Genomic DNA, 19,594 nt, shown 5'->3' on the forward strand with positions numbered 1-19,594 from the left:
AAGAACCTCCCTGACCTCCCCCAGCTCCCCACTGGGGCTGTGACCCCACCCAAGAACTGCCTTGGCCTCCCACAGCTCCCCACTGGGGCTGTGACCCCGCTGACCCCCCTCACCTGCTTTGCTCGGTCCCCCAACCCGGTGACCAGAATCGCCCCCCGACTCCACGGTTCCGCCAATGTCGCCCCAGCATTCCACCAGCCCCCATTGGCCGATCCCTGTTACCGGGGCTACCGGGGGGGCAGGGTCCACACTGGGAGCGGGCACAGTGGCATTGGGGGGGCCCTCAGCATTTGGGGGATACTGGGATTTGGGGGACACTACGGAGGTCTTTTTTGTAGGGGGCAATGGGGCTTTGTTTGGGGATCATGGGGAAAGGTGGAGCATTGGGGGACTTATTTGAGGGGTCACAAAAGACCCTCATTTTGGGGGAACCACTGAGGCAGTGGAGGGCCACTAAGGAATTTGGGGGGGTCTTAAATTGACGAGGTAATGGGGCATCTGAAGGCTCATAAATGGGGGTCTCAATTTGGGGAAGCACTGAGAAATTGGGGGTCTTTATATGGGGGTCACTGTGGTATTTGGGGGCAGTGGGGGTTTGGGGTCTCTTAATTTGTGGGTCATGGGGATCAACTTGAGGGACACTGAGAAACTGGGTGCTTTGGAGGGCCATTGGAATTTGGGGGGTCCCTGAGAAATTGGGGGGTTATATTGCAGCCATTGTGGAATTTGGGGCTCTTAATTTGTGGGAGGCCTTGGGATAATGGGGTCTGTGGAGGACCCTTATTTGGGGGAGACCAGCTGCCCCCTCCCCATTTGTTGCCCCGCACACCCTAACATTGACCCTCCGGGAAACAGCTTCCTGGCCCTTTAAGAGACTGTCCGACGGCGGGGCGGGGCCCCCTCAGGCGCTGGAAGTGCGTCACGTTGAGGGCACGAAGCCCGTTAGGGGCGCTGAGGGCGGAAGTAGGGGACGGACGTGGCTGGTGCTGCCCTGGCGATCGCCTGAAGGACCTCGACGCGTTTTGGTCCCTGGCTCCGCCCAGGGAGGGACCCCGGCGGTGGGGGCCGCGCTTCCCGTTGGTGGGGACCTGGGGGAGCCGGCCTGGGTGGCGGCCAGCGGCAGGGAGTGGGGTGGGGTGGACCCAAGGATCAGGCGCCAGGAGCATGTTCTAGAGCCGCGAGGCCCCCGGCTGGGTGCAGTTGCCTGGCTGCTTGCCGGCTGCTAGGGACACCCGCTGCCGGGCGAGGGGCCACGGGACCTTCCACGCAGCAGCGTCAGCGGGGGCGGGTCAGTGGGGGGGCGTGAGGACCCCAGGCGGGCGGCGGGTCGGGGGGGTGATTCAGTGGGGGGGGCGAGGACCCCGGGGGGGGGAGGACCCCGGGGGGGGAGCCGTGGCGGGGTGGGGGTGGGGCGAGGACCCCGGGGGGGGAGCCGTGGCGGCGGGGGGGGGGCGAGGACCCCGGGGGGGGAGCCGTGGCGGGGTGGGGGGGGGGGCGAGGACCCCGGGGGGGGAGCCGTGGCGGGGTGGGGGGGGGCGAGGACCCCGGGGGGGGAGCCGTGGCGGGGTGGGGGGGGGCGAGGACCCCGGGGGGGGAGCCGTGGCGGGGTGGGGGGGGGGCGAGGACCCCGGGGGGGGGAGCCGTGGCGGCGGGGGGGGGCGAGGACGCTGGTCCCCGTGTGCTGGGGCAGGTTGTTTTCCATGTGTAGTGTGCGTGCCTCAGTTTCCCCGACGTGCTGCACGAAGCACGAGGGGGAGGGGCAGGCATCTGTGCGGAAGGCTCCAGAGATCCAGGGAAACTGAGGCACGTGCTCTCTGCACACAAAATAGTCGGAAAAACCCGCTTCGTCGCGCCCGGGGCCCTCGGGGCTCTCAGGAGCTCTGGCCCCACCAGTGTGGGCACCACGAGGGCGTTCGGGCCAACGGCCGCCCCCAGCTGGCACCGCGGGCGCCTTGCCAGTCTGTCACCACCGGCACGAGGCGGGTCAGAGAAGCAAATCCCCGGCCCTTCGTCTAGGCTCGTTTGCCAGGCACGTACGCGCCATTTTCGGGTCCAGCTTGTGGGCATCGTGAGTATGTCAAGCCTGGCATCAGGGCGTGCGTGCGGGGCAGGGGTCCCAGGAGCATGGGTTGGCGTGATCCAGGGATATCCAATGGCTAGAGCACCGCAGGGGCGGCTGGGGGGCTCTGTCATTGGGTGCTGACCACCCCAGGTGGGAGAGAACCCAGGTGTCCTGAGGACCTGGCTTCACTGCCTCTTGTCCCTTGTCTCCTGCCTTCCTTCTCCAGACCCCACCCCATCTCCCCCTTGACCGCCCACCCCATGGCGCCCCACCAGCCTTGGCTGCTGCTCCTCCTGCTGGCTTCCTGGCCGCTCCCGGGCTCCTCCGAGACCCGCTACCAGCCTGGGGATCCCGTTGTGCTCTACGTCAACAAGGTGGGGCCATACCACAACCCCCAGGAGACCTACCACTACTACCAGCTGCCCGTGTGCTCTCCGGAAAAGATCCAGCACAAGAGCCTGAGCCTCGGGGAGGTCCTGGATGGGGACCGCATGGCCGAGTCCATGTACCAGATCCGCTTTCGGGAGAGCGTGGAGAAGACAGTCCTGTGCGTGAAGACGCTCACGCTGGATCAGGTAGACTGGGCCCGGATGCCTGGGTTCCATCCCTGGGTCGAGGAATGTGAGCATGGGCCAATGAGTTTACAGCAGGAACTGGGACTGCCTAGGTTCTGTCCCAGGAACAGAGCATGGGAGCTCAGATCAGGAATCAGGACTCCTGGTTCTGTACCCAGCTCTGGATGGGAGCAGGAGCTAGTGGGTGAGGGCTGGGAGCCAGGACTCCTGGGTTCTGTCCTAGCTCTGAGAGGGGAGTGGGTTCTAGTGGGATAGACCAGGAGGAGCTGGGCACCAGGACTCCTGGGTCCTACTCCTGTCTGTTTCCTGGCAGGTGGAGCGCCTCCGACAGGCCATTGAAGAGCTGTACTACTTTGAGTTTGTGGTGGATGACATCCCGCTGCGAGGATTTGTGGGGTACATGGAGGAGAGCGGCTTTCTGCCCCACAGCCACAAGATCGGGCTGTGGACCCACTTGGACTTCCATCTGGAGTGGAACGGCAACCGTATCATCTACGCTAACGTCAGCGTGCGAGATGTCAAGCCGCACAGCCTGGACGACGTCCGTGGGCCCGGGCCCCTCTCCCTGACCCACACCTACAGTGTCCGCTGGTCTGAGACGGCTTCGGAGCGGCGGGGGGAGCGGCGGGGCCGAGGAGATGACGGGGGCTTCTTCCCCCACACCCTGGAGATCCACTGGCTCTCCATCATCAACTCCATGGTGCTGGTCTTTCTTCTGGTGGGCTTCGTGGTGGTCATCCTCATGCGGGTGCTAAAGAATGATCTGGCCCGGTACAACCTGGATGAAGAAGCTTCCTCCTCCTCCTCCGGGGACGACTTTGACCAGGGGGACAACGGCTGGAAGATCATCCACACGGACGTCTTCCGCTTCCCTCCCTGCCGCAGCCTCCTCTGCGCCATCCTGGGCGTAGGCAGCCAGTTCCTGGCGCTGGGCACTGGCATCATTGCCATGGCCCTGCTGGGCATGTTCAACGTCCACCGGCATGGCGCCATCAACTCCGCCGCCATCCTGCTCTACGCCCTGACCTGCTGCATCTCCGGCTACATCTCCAGCAACTTCTACCGGCAAGTCGGGGGCGAGCGCTGGGTCTGGAACATCATGCTGACCACCAGCCTCTTCTCTGGTGAGGCCCTGGAGTCCCCCATCTCTGCCCAGGTTCCCCGGGGTTCCTCTTGCCCAGGGGAGGCGATTTGGGTGCACTGGGTGGGTCTGGGTGGTCCCCTCTGTTGCTTCATAGTGCCTTTGGCCCCTCCCACGAGGGCAAAATGTAGGATCTCCATGGCCTCCTAGGGGTGGTAGGTTGCGCTTCTGTGATTCCAGTGGGAAGCAGAGTGTCTCTCTGGTCTCCAGGGGAGTCTCTCTGATCCCTTGGGGAGGTGGTCTGGGTCTCTTTGGTCCCCCTGACCTGCCCCCTGTCCTCCCAGCCCCCTTCTTCGTGACGTGGAGCGTGGTGAACTCGGTGCACTGGGCCAATGGCTCGACACAGGCCCTTCCAGCCACCACCATCCTGCTGCTGCTGACGGTCTGGCTGCTGGTGGGCTTCCCCCTCACCGTTATCGGGGGCATCTTCGGCAAGAACCGGGCTGGCCCCTTCGACGCACCCTGCCGCACCAAGAACATCGCCCGCGAGATCCCACCACAGCCCTGGTACAAGGCCACACTGGTGCACATGACCATCGGGGGCTTCCTGCCCTTCAGGTGAGCCCCACTCCTGCTTTCTGTGCGCCTGCCACCTCACTTCCTCCCCTCCCAGTGAGCACCCCCTCCACTTCCTGTCTGCCGTGCTCTCCATAGGAGATGCCACTGCTTCCTGTCTCACCCCTCCCTGCCACTTCCCACCTCACAGGTTGGCACCTTCGTTTTCCCGCTTACTCTTACCTAGACAGTCATGTCGCTTTCTCCCGAGTACGCCACTTCCTGTGTCGCCCTTCCCACTTTCTGTCTTCTGGGCACTGGATGACATCACCTCCTTGGCATGAGCCCATCACACCCCTTCGCCTCTCCGGACGGCCTATTTCATCCCCCAAACAGTGGGATCCCACCTCTGCCCCGCAGCTGACCCGGTCTCTCTCTTATCCTCCAGTGCCATCTCTGTGGAGCTCTACTACATCTTCGCCACGGTGTGGGGCCGGGAGCAGTACACCCTCTACGGCATCCTCTTCTTCGTCTTCGCCATCTTGCTGAGCGTGGGCGCCTGCATCTCCATCGCCCTCACCTACTTCCAGCTCTCGGGCGAGGACTACCGCTGGTGGTGGCGCTCGGTGCTCAGCGCCGGCTCCACCGGTGTCTTCATCTTCCTCTACTCTGTCTTCTACTACTCACGCCGCTCCAACATGTCGGGCGCGGTGCAGACCGTGGAGTTCTTCGGCTACTCCCTCCTCACAGGCTACATCTTCTTCCTCATGTTGGGCACCGTCTCCTTCTTCGCCTCACTCAAGTTTATCCGCTACATCTACGTCAACCTCAAGATGGATTGAGGGACCCTCTCCAGTTGGCTGTGGTGGCTGGCCAACTGGTGGGGATGGTCAAATTTACTTCCCTTAAAGATCTGTCTCATAAGCTGGGGCTTCTATGGAGTTCCTTTCCCATTGGCCATGACGCTTGGCCAGCTGGTGGTTAGAGATGGCTCTCTTAAAGATCTCTTCTCTCATTGACTGTAATGTCCAGCCAATCAGCAAGTATGGATCCCCTAAGGATCTCTTCTCCCATTGGCTGTAATGTCCGGCTAGTCAGCGGCTATGGATCCTCCAAAGAGCTCCCCTTCCGTTGGATGGGACTGCTACAGAGCTCCCCTCCCATTGACCAAGATGTTCAGCCAATCGGCCGGCATGACAAAAGATGGCGACCCTAAAAAGCGCCCCTCCATTGACTGGGACCATTAAGGATCTTACCCTCCTATTGGCTGAGATGTCTGGCCAGTCACAGGACACCATTAAAGATTGTCCCACATCCATCATTGCCTTTAATTGGGTAGGATGACCAGCCGACTGACCGGTTCACTCCCATTGGCTGGGACTGTTGGCCAGTTTGCTTGTGATGGGGGACCAGCTACTCCACTCCTATTGGTCAGGATGACTGGCCAATCAGGTGATGGGAATGGACTGACTTGGGGGAAGAGGGCAGGTGTCCAGTTCCCTGGATCCCCATGAGATTCCCTTGGGGGCTAAAGCTTGAAAGTGGATCCCTCCCAAAGGGGGAGGCACAGGTAGATCCTGTTTGGGGCTGGGAGTGGATCCCCATGTGAGATCCCTGCATGTGGATGGGGCAGATTGTGGATCCCTGGTGGATCTGCTGGATCCCCATGGGGTTGAGAGTGGATCCATTATGGAAGTGGATCCCCTGCAGCCAGCTGAGTCCCCTCTTGGGGATGGGCCCCCATACCTGATTGGGTCCCCCACAGGTAACTGGATCCCCTGGTAGGTTGCAAGCAGAGGGAGGCCAGATTCCTTGTGGGGCTGGGAGCAGATCCTATGATAAGATCCCTGATGGGGAGGAGTAGATAACCCCATGGGCAATTGGCTGGATCGCTGGGGGCTTCCCCAGATCAACTGGCTCCCATGTGGGGCTGGCAGTAGATCCCCCCCAGCAAGCAGGATTGCCTGGTAAGATCCCCTTGTGATGGCATGGATCACGGGGGGGGGGGCAGGATCTAGTGGAGAGCAGATCCCATGTAGGGCTGGCAGAGTATCCCAGAGACCTCAGTCGGGAGGGGGCTATACCCCACAACCCCCCCCCCCCCATTGCTGGCTGCGTGCAGACACCGATAGTGCTATTGCTGTATATGGGGGGGGGTAGCTGGGTGCGCCGGGGGGGGGGCTGGGGCAGTTGATTATTTTATTTGTATTTGATTTGGTTGGTTCTGACTCTTTCTTTTTATGGATCTCGGAATAAAGTTTATTAATAAAAATTAGTGTGGGGGTGTCTATAGAACCCGGGAGTCCTGGCTCCCCGACCCCACTCCTCTCTTCGAGCTAGGGAGAGAACCCAGGTGTCCAACTCTCAGCTGTGCGGCGCGGAAGGGGTTAACCCCTGGCCTTTCCTCTGGCTGCACGAGTCCTCCTGGGCCACGGAGGGGCGGGGCACGGCATGAGGGGCGGGGCCTGGGGCCGCTCTATCTCCCGGAAGCTGGGACTCGTCTGCTCCCCCCCCACACGTGCTGCTGTGCGGGACTCGCTGGCTGCTGAGCCCAGGCTCCTCCTACCCGACCTGAGTCTTCCCCCCCCCCCCCCCCATTGCAGGGCCCTGCTCCCTGCTGCGGCCCCCCCGGCCTGAGCCCCCCCCCCCCATTGCAGGGCCCCCTCCCCCCGGCCTGAGCCCCCCCATTGCAGGGCCCTGCTCCCTGCTGCGGCCCCCCCGGCCTGAGCCCCCCCCATTGCAGGGCCCCCTCCCCCCGGCCTGAGCCCCCCCCATTGCAGGGCCCTGCTCCCTGCTGCGGCCCCCCCGGCCTGAGCCCCCCCCCATTGCAGGGCCCCCTCCCCCCCCGGCCTGAGCCCTCCATTGCAGGGCCCCCTCCCCCCGGCCTGAGCACCCCCATTGCAGGACCCCTCTCCCCCCATGGAGCCCGGCGGGCTGGGCCGGGTCCTGTCCGACCTGCTGCAGCCGGACAACGCCTTGATCCAGCAGGTAGGTGGGGGGAGAACCCAGGAGTCCGGGGCTGAGGGGCTCGGACGGGGTGGGGAAGGAGGCGCTGGGGGGAGCTGGCCTCACTGTGGGGAGGGGGGTACTTGGGAAGGGAGAGCTGGGGGGCGCTGGGGTGGGGGGCAGGGGATCTGGGCCCCTCTGTGACAATCTCTGCTCCCCCCTGCAGGCCACGGCCCAGCTGCGTGAGGCCTTCAGACACCCCGAGGTGCTCCCCCAGCTCTGCCAGCTGCTGGCAGGGGCACCGGACCCCCAGGTGAGTGACACCCTTCCCCACAGGGGATCCCCCGTGGATCTCCCATCTCCTTGTCTGTCCCCCGAGGGGATCCCCCATCACCCCCCCAGGGGTCCCATCCCCTGGCTGAGCCCCCCCCTTCTCTGCCCCCCCAGATCCGGCAGCTGGCAGCTGTGCTCCTTCGCCTGCGTCTCACCAAGCACTGGCGGAAGCTGAACCCCGAGGAGCAGGACAGGTGGGTGCTGGGGTGCAAGGGGTCCCCCCTCCCTGTCTGGGGGGCTGGGGTTCACCCTGCCTGACCCCCCCCCCCGTCTCTCTTTCTCAGGCTGAAGAGCTTGGTGCTGGGAGCCCTGCAGCAGGAAGCAGAGTGAGTGTTGGGGGGGACATTCTCCCTCCCCCCGGCTGCCCCATAACCCCCTCCGCAGCCCCCTTCCCCTACAGCAGGAAATGGAAGATTTGCAGAGGCGTCTCCTGCTCTCCCGCCCCGGTCCCTGCAGCCCCTGGACCCCCATCCCTCCCACTCCTGCAGCCCCCTAGCTCCCACTACCCCATCCCCAGAGCCCCCCTGCTCCTCCTGCAATTCCAAACGGTGTGGGTCCCCCCCAACCCCCTCCCGGGTCCCCCCTCTATCCCCCACACCCACCCGCTGTGCCCCCACCCATGTCTTTCCCCCCAGGCACCAGGTCTCGGTGGCCCTGGCCCAGCTGGCTGCGCTGCTCCTGCGGCACCAGGGGCTGGAGCGCTGGCCCCAGCTCCTGCAGCTCATCCAGCAGGGGGTGCGCGGCCCTGACCCACACCTCCGCCAGGTAGGGGGGAACAGGGGGTCTGGTTGGGGGCGGCAGGGTCAGGCTGTCTCTCAAACCCGGTCGGTCGTGGGGCTCTGATCTGTGGGAGGCCAGTTGGGGATTGAGGGTGGAGGGGGGGCGTCAGGGGACTGGTTGGTGGGGGTTGGGCTGGGGACTGTGATTGGGGGGGAAGGGGGGCGGGGATAGGTGGGGGGAAGGGGGGCAGGGATAGGTGGGGGGGCTGTGATTTTGGGGCTCAGAGGGGGTGGGGGGCTGTGATCCATGGAGTCCCTCCCCCCTTCCGCAGATCTCGCTGCTGGTGCTGAGCTCGGCACTGGAGTCGGACCCCGAGGCCTTCGCCCCCCACTACTCTGCCCTGCTGCGTCTCTTCCACAGTGCCCTGGGCCAGCACGGCCAGCCGGGGGCGCTCTACTACTGCCTGCGGGGGCTGGCAGCCATGGCCGCCGGGCTGGGCGCCGACCACCTGGTGAGCCCCGGCCCCCTGAGCCCCAGCCTGGCCCCACCCATCCCCCTGAGCACCCCACCTTCCCCGTGCACCCCGGTGTGTCCTGAGCCCCCCACCTACCTCTGCCTTCCTCACATCTTCCCTGAGCCCCCGCCCACCCCTGCCTTCCCCATGCACCCCGAGCCCCTCACTGATTCCACATACCCCAGAACTCACCGACCCCCCTGAGCCCCTCACAAGTCCCCCACTGAGCCCCCTATGCACCGGAACTCCCTGGGCCTCCTATCTGTCCCCCACCGTACCGTGTTCCCTAGAACCCACTGATCCCGAGTCCCTATCCCCCGGCTCCCCCAGCCATTCCCTTCTCCTGCCCCCGGTATCTTGGGGGTCCCCCCTCATCTTGTCTCTGTCTCTGCCCCCCAGAATCTCATGCACTCCCTGGTCCCGAAGATTATCTCAGCCGTCAGGCAGCTGATTTCCATTAACGAGGTGAGAGGGGGGAATGAAGGGTCATTGGGGGGCACTGGCGTGGGGGAGGGGCTGGGGGGTTGTCTGAGGTATCAAAATGTGTCGAGGCTCCCTGACCAGTGCGTGTCCGGCCCCCCCAGGTGCACGCCAGCGAGGCCATGGAGGTCTTTGATGAGCTGATGGAGAGCGAGGTCTCCGTCATCGTCCAGCACCTCTCCGACGTTGTCGGCTTCTGCCTGGAGGTGAGTCGGGGGACCCAGGCGGCCGCAAGCCCCTTCCCCTCCGCGGGGGGACCCAGGCATGTGGGTAACTCCCTGATCCCCAACATTCCCCCTTGCAACTTCCCGGGGTTACAGAGATCCCTGCTGGGGAACTCAGGCGTCCGAACAGCCATGAGCCTCCTCTACTCGGTGGGGGAACCCAGGCATCCGGGCAACTCCATGAGCCCCATTCCCCCAGTGGGGAACCCAGGCGTCCGGGCAGTGCCGACGGTTGCTTCTCTCCCCAGGTGGCGTCGAACCGAGTGCTGGGGGATGTGTTGCGGGTGAAGGCACTTTCCACCCTCAGCTTCCTCATCAAACTGCGGGGCAAGGTAGGGCCCTGGGGGCTCAGGGGGATGAGGATTGGGGTTCAGGGGGCGCTGGCTGGCTGGGAGGAACGAGGCTGGCGTGGGGGGATAGGGGTGGGGAGGGCAGGGATCGGGATTCAGGGGGCAGCTGGGAGAGTGCAGGGTTTGGGGTGGAGCAAGGGATGGAGCTGGGGCGGGGGGAAGGTGGTTGGCGGATTGAGATTGGGGGTGGGCCGGGGTTTGTGGGGCAGACTGAAGGATGGAGGTTTGAGGGCGGGCTGGCAGATTGGGGTTTGGGTAGTTGGGGTGTGGGGCGCAGGCTGCAGGTTCAGGGGTGCAGGCTCGGGGCTTGGAGTTCAGTGGGCTAGCCGGGGGGGTTGGGATTTGGGGGCGTCTAGGCTGGTTCCCCACTCTGGCACTTCGAGTGCGGAAGGTGGGGGCCCCCAAGGATTCTAAAAATTTAATCCTGGCCACTCCAGGCGGGTATTAAACTCCCAAGGTCCCAACTTCTCTCTGAGCTTGGATGGGTAGATGCGGCCGCTACCCCAGTGCAAAACGCCCCCGCCCCCCCGAGAACCCAGGAGGGCGCACTTGGGAATTCCTCTCTGTGGGGCACCCTCAAGCTCTTTCACCCCCACTCTGGGGAAGAGCTGAGAAAGAAAAACACCAGCAATCAGCTGTTGCCACTTGCTAATTAAGCAGCGTAGGGGACAGAAATCCGATCCCGGACATTGTATCAAAAACAGAACGGGAGAAAATACATCAGCAACTTCGGCTCTTGCTCGATTGAAAAAGAGCCAAGGCAATCCCCAAGCGTCAAGACTGGTTTTGTTGGGGTCCAGCTTAACGGTTCCCAGCAAATCAAAAGCACCCGGGTTAGCCGGGAGGCGTCCACAAGGAACGACCCGACTGGCGTCTCCCCAGCCGACCTCTCGGGTTCGGGTGTGTTGGTTCCAGGTCTGAGCTGCTGGCTTTTCGGGCCTGGTTTACAGCTTCTTACAGCCCTGCGGCCCTGTGTCACCTCTCCGGAGAACAGACAGGCAAAGGGGGACATTTTCCCCAATTTTAAAAAATTCTCGCCCCCCGCCCTCCCCAGTTGGCTCTTTGGTCAGGTGCCCACTCGCTCCCCTTTACCTGTGGGCTTGTTAACCCTTTACAGGTAAAGCAAGAAGAGAACAGCTACTAACAGGGGGTTTGTAGCTAACTGCCTGGCTGGGGGTCCATAAAAGGGAGCTACCCCCGCCCCCCCTTTCATTTATCACACAGCCAGGGGCTTGGGGGGCTGGGGTAGGGCTCAGGGTGTGGGGGTAGATCGGGGGATTGGGATTGGGGGGCTGGGGTCAGGGATCGGGGGACAGCCAGGTGATCAGAGCTCAGGATGTAGGAAGCAGGTGGGAGATTGGGGGGTTGGGGTGGGGTTCAGGGCTTGGGGGCAGCAAGGGGATTGGGGTTCAGGGCTTGGGGGGGCACGGTGGGGGGAAAACTGGGGGGTTGGGAGACGGGGCAGACGGGGGATCAGGGCTCAGTGTGTGGAGGGCAGGCCAGGGGATTAGGGATCGGGGGGGCAGGCCAGTGGTTCGGGGGCTGGGGCAGGGCTTGTGGGCGGGCCAGAGGATCGGGGGGGGTTGGGATTGGGGGGTGGGGCTCGGGGCTCAGGTTCTGCCCCCCCAGGCCATGCTGAAGCAGCGGCTGCTGCCCCCCGTGCTGGACGCCCTGTTTCCCATCCTGAGTGCGGAGCCCCCCCTGGGGCAGCTGGATGCCGAGGACCAGGAGAGTGAGGACGAGGGGGATGAGGCCCAGACCCCCAAACACGTGGCTGCCCAGGTGAGACCCCCAAGTGCCCCCCCCCACCCGGCCTTACAACGCGCTGGGGGTGGGTTGAGGAGCCCGGGGGGGAGGGGACCCCTGGCTGGTGTGTGTGCGGGGGGGAATCCAGAGCCATCACCCCCCCACCGTCACCTCCATTTCTCCCCCCAGGTGATCGACATGCTGGCCCTGCACCTGCCTCCTGAAAAACTCTTCCCCCAGCTGGTGAGTGGGGGGGGTGGGGAGCTGGAGCCTGTGGCTGGCTAGAGGGCAAGGGGAGGGTGGGGCTGATGGGCTGGGGGCGGAGTCTGTGGCTGGTTGTGGGGTGGGCCAGTGACATGGCAGGAGTGGACCAGCTGGGGGTGGGGCTGGAATGGGGGCTGGGGCAGGCTGGCTCGGGGCGGGGCAGGGGTTGCGCTAGCTGGGGGCAGAGCCATGGGGGTTGGGACGGGACCTATGGCTGGCTGGAGGGGTGAGACTGGGGCAGGGGGCGGGGCCATTGGAGTGGGGCAGGGCCTGTGGCTTGTTGCGGGTGGGGGGCAGGTAACAACCTCTTCTGTCCACCCCCAGATGCCGCACCTGGAGCCGGCCCTGCAGAGCCCCCGGCCCTACGAGCGCAAGGCCGGGCTCATGGTGCTGGCGGTGCTGGCCGAGGGCTGCGGGGATCACATCCGCACCAGGTAGGCGAGGGTCATAGGGGACGGACACACGCTGCTGGGGGGCCCCATTTCTGCTCTGTGGACCCCTGGACTCAGCAGCAGCAGGGGGCTGGGTGCACAGCGTTGTCCTGTCCCCCAGGGGAATCCTCACCGGTGGCACTACGGGGCATAGGACATGTGCTCGCCAGAGCCCATTGCAATCGGGGGAGGGAGGCTTGTTTTGGGGGCCCCCTGACTGACCCCTTCTGCCCCTCCAGGCACCTACAGTCCCTGCTGGGGGTGATTTGCCGGGCGCTGGCCGACGAGAGCCTAGTGGTGCGGAGTGCAGCCCTCTTCGCCCTGGGGCAGTTCTCGGAGAACCTGCAGGTCGGGGGGGCTAGGGGTGGGAGTGGGGGGGTCTGTGCGGAGTGAGGGGTCAAGGGGCGAAGGGGGGGCTGGGGCGAGGAGGGGTACCCTGGGGTCACAGGGTTATTGGGGAGATTGGGGGGCTAGGGCTGGGGTGATGGGGGGGGCTGGGGTGAGGAGGGGGCACTGCAGGGGGTTACAGGGAAATCAAGGGGGGCGGGGTAAAGAGGCATGACTGGGGAGTCATGGGGCGCTGGGAGGGGCTGGATGGATGGGAGGGGGTGGGGTAAGGAGGGGTGGACACGGTGTGATGGGGGGGGCTCTGGCTGACTCTCACCGACCCCCCCCCCCCCCAGCCCGACATCGCGGCCTACGCGGGGGAGGTTCTGCCGCTGCTGCTGTCCTACCTGGGGGGGGTGGAGCCGGTGCGGGGGGGCCACCTGGCCAAAGCCTACTACGCCCTGGAGAACTTCGTGGAGAGCCTTGGTGAGAACCCCGGCGTCCGGGACAGCGCCCCTTCCCCGTCTGGGCTGGGGGACCAGGCACCCGGGACGCCCCCTTCTGTCTTCAGCTGGGGAACCCAGGAGTCCGGGTGCACCACCCCATTCCCCTACCTGCCTGCTGGAGAACCCAGGCGCCCGGGACCCCCCAGTGCCCCTGAGCCCCGGCTGAGGAGCCAGCGTCCCACTTGCTGGGGGACCCCGGTATCCGGACCCCACCGGCCCAGGCGTCCGGGCAGGGCTATAACCTCCCCCCTGAACCCAGGCGTCCGGGCAGGGCTATAACCTCCCCCCTGAACCCAGGCGTCCGGGCAGGGCTATAACCTCCCCTCGCGCAGGGGCCGGGATCGAGCCATTCCTGCCAGTGCTGATGGAGCAGACGCTGGGGACCCTGCGCTCCCCGGGGGGGCCCCGCCCCAAGGAGCTGGCCATCAGCACGCTGGGGGCCATCGGTGAGTGAACCCCCGACCCGTCCCCCTCGGCTTCCCCCCCACAGCCCTCTGGCGCCGTGGGGGAGTGACCCCCCCCTCCTGAACCGCCCCTACAGCCACCTGGGGCCGTGGGGGAGTGACCGCCCCCCACAGCTGCCTGGCGCCGTGGGGGAGTGACTCCCCAGAACCGTCCCCCTCGGCTCCCCACCACGGCTCCCGAGGCCACGGATAACTGACCCCCCCCCCCCCGAACTGCTCCCCTCGGCTCCCCCACACGGCCCCCTGGTGCCATGGGTGAGTGACAACCCCCCTCCCCCGAACTCAGTACTCCCAGGGGCCACTGGTCAGTGACTTCCAGGCCCCCCTTCGGGTCCTGGCCCCCCTTGAGCCCTCACCCCCAGCTCCATCCCCAGCCCCCTGCGCTCGGTGTCTCCCCCGAGGGCAGGTCCGTGTTTCCATCTGACCCCGTGTCTGTCTGTCCGTCCATCCGTCTCAGCCTCGGCCGCCCAGCGCGCCATGGGGCCGTATCTGCCCCACATCCTGGAGCAGCTTCGCCACTTCTTGCCCCCCGCCGCCCCCCAGGAGCAACGCCCCCTGCAGTGCCAGGCCGTGGGTGAGTGACCCCTAACCCTGCCCCCTAACCCAACCTCCCCAGCCACCCCACCCCCAGCGCAGCGCCCCCTGCAGGGCCAGGCTGTGGGAGAGTGACCCCTAACCCCCCCTCCACCACTCCCCCCCCCCCCAGCGCAGCACACCCTGCAGGGCCAGGCTGTGGGTGAGTGACCCCTAACCCCCCCCACCAGTCCCTCTCCCCCCACCCCCCCCAGCGCAGTGCCCCCTGCAGGGCCAGGCCGTGGGTGACTTCCCCCCCCCCCCCCCCCGGCCGCAGTGTCTGATGCTCCCCTCCCCCGCAGAGACGCTGGGGGCCCTGGTGCGGGCGCTGGGGAGCGAGGCCGTGGGACCCCTGGCGGAGGAGAGCTGCCAGCTGGGGCTGGGCCTGGCCGAGGGGCAGGACGACCCCGACCTACGGCGTTGCACGTGAGTGACCCCCCCCAGCCCCCCACGGGTGGTGCCCCCACCTCCCCCGACCCGCAGTCCCTGACCCCCGTCTCCCTCCCAGGTACAGTCTCTTCGCCGCGCTCTCCTGTGCCATGGGGAACGACCTGGCCCCCCACCTGCCCCGGATCACCACCCTGCTTCTCTACTCCCTCAAATCCACCGAGGGCCTCGTGGTGAGTTCGGGACGTTCCCCCCCCCCCCCCCCCCGGGCCGTGCCTCGGGGCCGGGAGCCTGCCCCCCCCGCCGTGCCTCGGGACCTAGGTGGGGGAGGGGACCTTGAGGCTGTGAGCTTCCCGACAGCAGTGCTCCCACAAGCCGGGGCCTGGGGGAAGGGACTCAGGCTGGGGGGCACCAGGGGGTGTTGGGGGAAGGGGAAATGCCCCCAATCGCACCATGACGTGCCCCCATCCCCCCCCAGCCCCCCGCCGGGGACACCAGCTCCTTCCTGCTGTTCGAGGACGAGGAGGCCGAGGTGGAGGGGGAGGAAGATCTGGACGGGGAGGACGACGAGGAGGAGGAAGAGCTGTTCGGGTATGGTGGGGGGCAGAACCTGGGGCGGCTTTGAGGTGGGGGAGCCCCGGGCAGTGGGAAGAGAGTCCTGGGTGGGGGCAGAGACTGGTGGGGGCGGAGAAGGAGGGCGGGTGGGAGGAGAAGGGGGCTGTAGCGGGTGGGGAAGGGCCCCCCATCTGACCCTGCCACCCCACCCCCCCAGACTGAGCGTGGAAAGCGCCTACGTGGACGAGAAGGAGGACGCTTGTGCCGCCCTGGGGGAGATCGCAGCGAACGCCAGGTATGGGGGGGGGCTCTTGGGGCAGCGGGAGGGGGTCTGGCACGTCTGTCTGTCTGGGGGCTGTATCTCCAGGGGCCCTAACCTGTCTGTCCGTCTGTCCCAGCGTCGCCTTCCTGCCCCACCTGGAGAGCTGCGTCCCGGAGGTCTTCCAGCTGCTGGAGGTAGTGGGGAGGCAGATGCGGGGGGCAGTTCTGGGTGTTGGGCAAGTTTGGGGGAGGGGAGGATTTGGGGGGCGGCAGGGGGTTAGCGATAGGGGATGGGGGTGGGAGGTGCAGGCTGGGGGGCCCCTCAGGGTTAACTCTTTCCTCGCTGATCCTGGGCAGTGCTCTGTGGGGAGCCAACGGGGTAATGTGGGGGGTGCAGGGAGCTGTGACCCCCCAAATCGCCCCCTTCCCCCCAGTTCCCTCATCTGGGGGTCCGGAAAGCCGCCTACGAAGCCCTGGGCCAGTTCTGCATTGCGCTGCATCGGGTCTGCGAGCGGGACCCCTCTGAGCCCCACGCTGCCGGTGAGTTGGGGGAGGGACCCCCACCAGGCTGCGGGGAGGGGGGAAGATCGGGGGGGTGGGGGGAAGTCACAGCCCTGGGTTTTGGGGGTGTTGCTGGGCTGGGGGGAACGTGGGTGCACCACCAGGGGCAACTTGCAGACCCAGGGTCGGGGGAGAGTGAAGGGGGGTCACCTCTGGGGGAAGCTCGCAGCCCCAGGGTCGGGGTGGAGTTCACAGAGCAGGGGAGAGGGGCACCGTGCAGGAATCTCGCAGCCCCAGGGCCAGGGAGAGATGCTTGTGGGGCCGGGGGGGAGCTCGTGGGGTTGGGGCGGGGACGACACTGTGCGGGAAGCTCGCAGACCCGCACTGACCCCTCTACCCGCCCCCCCAGCACTGCAGCGGCTGCTGGGCCTGGCGCTGCCGGCCATGGCGCGGGGCGTGCACCGGGAGCGGGAGCGGCTGGTGGCCATGGCGGTGCTGGAGGCGCTGGGCGCGGTGCTCACCGCCTGCCAGCAGGAGGCGCTGCGGAGCCCAGGGCGCCTGGCCGAGCTCTGCGGGGCCCTTCGCGCCGTGCTGGAGAGGAAGGTACCAGCTGGGGGGACATGGGGCCTTTCCCCTCTTGGTGGGGGGACCAGCCGAGGGGGGCAGAACATATGGGTCTCGGGGGGCGGGGGGGGCTTGAGGAGGGGCGGGGGAGGAGGGACTGGCTGGCTCGGGGCGGGGGCGGGACACGGGGGATTTGGGGGAGGACCAGCTGGCTTGTGGGGGATGGGACACAGGAAGGGGGAACATGGGGGGGGGGGTGGGTCCCAGCACTGAGCTCCCATCTTCCCCCCCCCCCCCCCCAGACAGCCTGCCAGGATGATGGCTTGGACGAGGAAGATGAGGAGGATGAAGAGCAGGTGACGCGGGGGTGGGGGGGCTTTGTGGGGGCTGCATGGAGCAGAGGGGCTGGAGATCGGGGGGAGGGGAGGAAAAAATGGGGGCTGTGGGGGGGGCGGCAGGGGGGGGGATTTGGAGATGGGGTCAGGGGTTGGGGGGGATTCTGGGGCCATGGGAGGCGCAGTGCGGAGGGGTTTGGGGGGCCGTGGGGTGCAGCAGGGCTCACCCCCACTCCCCTCAGGCGGAGTACGATGCCATGCTGCTGGAGTACGCGGGGGAGGGGATCCCCGCTCTGGCCGCGGCGGCAGGGGGCGACACCTTCGCCCCGTATTTCGCCGGCTTCCTGCCGCTGCTGCTCAACAAAATGGTGAGTATGTCGTGTGTCCCCCCGGGGACCCAGGCGTCTGGGCCGGTTCCCCCTTCTCCCCTCCCTTCCCACAGAGACCAGGCATCTGGGCCGGTTCCCCCTTCTCCCATTGCCCCACCTCCCCCGGGGACCCAGGCGTCCGGGCCAGTTCTCCCTTCCCACAGGGACCCAGGCGTCCGGGCCGGTTCCCCCTTCTCCCCCACCACCCCTGGGTACCCAGGGGTCCAGGCAGGATCCTGCCACCCCACTGAACCTGGGTGGCTGCGGGCCCCCCCACTCACCCCCTGCTGAACCCAGGCATCCGGGCCCCTTCGCTGTCCCCCAGAAGCCCAGCTGCTCGGTGGCAGAACGCTCCTTCGCTGTGGGGACGCTGGCGGAGACACTGGGGGGGCTGGGCCGGGCCACGGCCCCCTTCGTGCCCCGGCTCCTGCCCGCCTTCCTGCGGGCTGCCCGGGACCCCGACCCCGAGGTGCGGAGCAACGGCATCTTCGCACTGGGAGTGCTGGCCGAGCACGGCGGGGAGGCCCTGCTCCCGTATCCTGACCCATGGCGGGGGCTGCTGCGTGTGGGGGTTATGGGGGTTACTAGGGGTCAGCTAGGTGGATGAGTTAGGGGGGATCGTCTGGAGGGGGCGTCTGACCTGGGGGTCTCTGTTTGGGGTCCAGGGGTACATGGGGGTGAGAGGCTGTGGGATGGATTGGAGGAAGGGCCCCATCTCCCCCTTGCTGTTCCCCTTTTCCTTAACACCCGCCCCCCCCCAGACACTACCCCAAGATCCTGGCCCTGCTGGCGGGGGGCAGCACCCAGGAGTCGAGCGCCCGCGTGCGGGACAACGTCTGTGGGGCCGTCGCCCGCATGGTCCTGAGCCAGCCCCAGGCCCTGCCCCTCAGCCAGGTGAGGGGGCGTGATGGGGGCCTTCCCCGGGAGGCGGGGAATGGGGCGCTGGGCCTTGCCTCTCTAGGTGGCACCGGCTGGCTTGCGGGGGGGCAGGGCCTTGCTCCTCTAGGGGGCGCTGGCCCCAGCCGGCTCGGCAGCTAGCTGGGGATCTCTAACGGGGTCTCCCCCCAGGTGTTCCCCGCCCTGCTCCGCTCCCTGCCCCTCACGGAGGATTTCGAGGAAAATAAAACTGTTTTCCGGTGCATCAGTTTCCTGTACGAGAACGCCCCCCAGCAGGTACCGCCCCATGGGAGGCCTGGAGGCAGGTTGGGGGGGTCCTGTTCCAGTGGGTGATGGCGCCTGTGGGGGGCCCCTGTTCCAGGAATGGGGGGGGGTCTTTTGGGTGTCTTATCTGAGGATTTGGGAGGGTTAAATCCCCTTGACTAAGGGGGAGTGGGGGTGTGAACCGCAATGGGGATCAGAACACCATGCAGAGGGGTGTCTCCCCTTCAGGTGGGGGGTGACTGGGGGGGTTCTCTGGTGGGTGACGGGATGAGGGTATCGGGGTCTCACCGCTGTGTCCCCCCCCCCGCCCCAGGTGCTGCAGGAGGTGCGGGAGGTGGTGCGGGCCAGCAGCACCGTCCTGGGGACCGACCATCTCCCAGCAGGTAAGTTTGGGGAGTGTCCCGAAGGGAGGGGGCTGGAGATCCCACCATTGGGCAAGAAGGGGTGTCCCTGCCTTGGGGAGGGGGATCCTGCGGGTCTGGGGGTTCTCTCTCCCATCTAACCCCCAGCTCCCCCCAGACGCCCAGGTCTCCCTTCTGTCGTTGCTGCGGCATCTCTCCGACCGCTGCCCCACGGAGTTCCAGGCGGCCCTGCTGGCCTTGCCCCCCGACGCCGGCGCCCAGATCCGCGGGGCCCTCAGCTCAGCGTGAGGTGAGTGGGGCGGGACGAGGAGGTGGGGGGTCCTGACAAGAACGACTCTCACCACACCTTCTCTCCCCTCCAGGGACACGGCCCCTCCTTGGTCAAGTGACCCTTGGCGAGGACAGTCAAGCTCCCTCTGCCTGTTCTCCCACCATTGGCCAACTGGACCCAACTCCACCTGTTCTTCCCCCCAAATGGTCAACTCTGGGCCCCCCAGCTTGTTCTCATCACTGGGGGGGCCCTTTGGGGCATATAATTGAACTGTGTCTGCCTGTATCCAGCACTGTCGTGGGGAGGACTCAGTCTGTGGTCTTGAGTCTGCTTCGCCTGTCTTCTCACTTGCCACCACTGCGAAGGGGGGATCCGAGTACTGTTTGGTCACCAGTTGCCTGTAACTTTCACCCACTGCCCCCATGGAGGGGGTAGCTCCCGTCATTCCCCAGAGCTGCCTCTCGTTTGATTTCCTCCGCCAATGTAAGAGCATATTAGAGACATGGTATGAATGGATTCTGCCTGTACCTGTCACCAGCGGGAGGAGGACTTCGGTTACGGTGTTTGATCCTTCTTCCACCTCTATGCAGCACTGGTGTGGGACGAAACCAAGTCATGTTGTGATCTGGCTCTGTCGGTGGTTAGCACCATTGTTATGGTGTTGAACTGGATCCTCCC

General features: G+C 66.1%; 2 protein-coding genes across 6 annotated transcripts; both read left to right on the plus strand.

The window, feature by feature from the left end:
- The first annotated feature begins 1,124 nt into the window (after positions 1–1,124).
- Positions 1,125–6,522, plus strand: TM9SF1 (transmembrane 9 superfamily member 1). 3 transcript variants are annotated; one of them, XM_073308633.2, is made up of 6 exons: positions 1,125–1,288; positions 1,830–2,068; positions 2,289–2,637; positions 2,951–3,761; positions 4,063–4,336; positions 4,722–6,522. In XM_073308633.2, the coding sequence occupies exons 3-6, from the start codon at positions 2,323–2,325 to the stop codon at positions 5,113–5,115; spliced, it is 1,794 nt and encodes a 597-aa protein (XP_073164734.1). In that variant the 5' UTR covers positions 1,125–1,288; positions 1,830–2,068; positions 2,289–2,322; the 3' UTR covers positions 5,116–6,522. The 3 variants fall into 3 exon arrangements, with proteins under 3 accessions (XP_073164734.1, XP_073164735.1, XP_073164736.1); XM_073308634.2 differs by lacking the exon at positions 1,830–2,068; XM_073308635.2 differs by lacking the exon at positions 1,125–1,288 and having other exon boundaries at positions 1,674–2,029.
- A 593-nt stretch (positions 6,523–7,115) lies between these two features.
- Positions 7,116–19,096, plus strand: IPO4 (importin 4). 3 transcript variants are annotated; one of them, XM_073308636.2, is made up of 31 exons: positions 7,117–7,261; positions 7,446–7,532; positions 7,667–7,746; positions 7,837–7,878; positions 8,188–8,317; positions 8,604–8,783; positions 9,186–9,251; positions 9,371–9,472; positions 9,739–9,822; positions 11,470–11,622; positions 11,776–11,829; positions 12,175–12,284; positions 12,521–12,629; positions 12,965–13,094; positions 13,447–13,560; positions 14,036–14,152; positions 14,454–14,577; positions 14,660–14,771; positions 15,017–15,129; positions 15,311–15,388; positions 15,492–15,549; positions 15,789–15,894; positions 16,265–16,458; positions 16,722–16,775; positions 16,997–17,122; positions 17,448–17,656; positions 17,884–18,016; positions 18,191–18,295; positions 18,597–18,666; positions 18,803–18,934; positions 19,008–19,096. In XM_073308636.2, exons 1-30 carry the CDS (start codon positions 7,193–7,195, stop codon positions 18,931–18,933), a joined length of 3,240 nt encoding a protein of 1,079 aa, XP_073164737.1. In that variant the 5' UTR covers positions 7,117–7,192; the 3' UTR covers position 18,934; positions 19,008–19,096. The 3 variants fall into 3 exon arrangements, with proteins under 3 accessions (XP_078704356.1, XP_078704357.1, XP_073164737.1); XM_078848230.1 differs by lacking the exon at positions 16,722–16,775 and having other exon boundaries at positions 7,116–7,261; XM_078848231.1 differs by lacking the exons at positions 18,803–18,934; positions 19,008–19,096 and having other exon boundaries at positions 7,116–7,261; positions 17,420–17,656.
- Positions 19,097–19,594: the final 498 nt, after the last annotated feature.

The sequence above is a fragment of the Lepidochelys kempii genome, chromosome 13 (assembly GCF_965140285.1).
Source record: "Lepidochelys kempii isolate rLepKem1 chromosome 13, rLepKem1.hap1, whole genome shotgun sequence".
NCBI classification, from domain to species: domain Eukaryota; kingdom Metazoa; phylum Chordata; order Testudines; family Cheloniidae; genus Lepidochelys; species Lepidochelys kempii.

Bases quoted from the DNA above. Each gene is read 5' to 3' on its own strand.
- TM9SF1 (XM_073308633.2), top strand. From the start codon at position 2,323: ATGGCGCCCCACCAGCCTTGGCTGCTGCTCCTCCTGCTGGCTTCCTGG. The intron at 2,638-2,950 runs GTAGACTGGGCC...GTTTCCTGGCAG, and splicing joins AGACGCTCACGCTGGATCAG to GTGGAGCGCCTCCGACAGGC. The intron at 3,762-4,062 runs GTGAGGCCCTGG...CTGTCCTCCCAG, and splicing joins GACCACCAGCCTCTTCTCTG to CCCCCTTCTTCGTGACGTGG.
- IPO4 (XM_073308636.2), top strand. From the start codon at position 7,193: ATGGAGCCCGGCGGGCTGGGCCGGGTCCTGTCCGACCTGCTGCAGCCG. The intron at 9,252-9,370 runs GTGAGAGGGGGG...CGGCCCCCCCAG, and splicing joins AGCTGATTTCCATTAACGAG to GTGCACGCCAGCGAGGCCAT. The intron at 16,459-16,721 runs GTACCAGCTGGG...CCCCCCCCCCAG, and splicing joins GCGCCGTGCTGGAGAGGAAG to ACAGCCTGCCAGGATGATGG.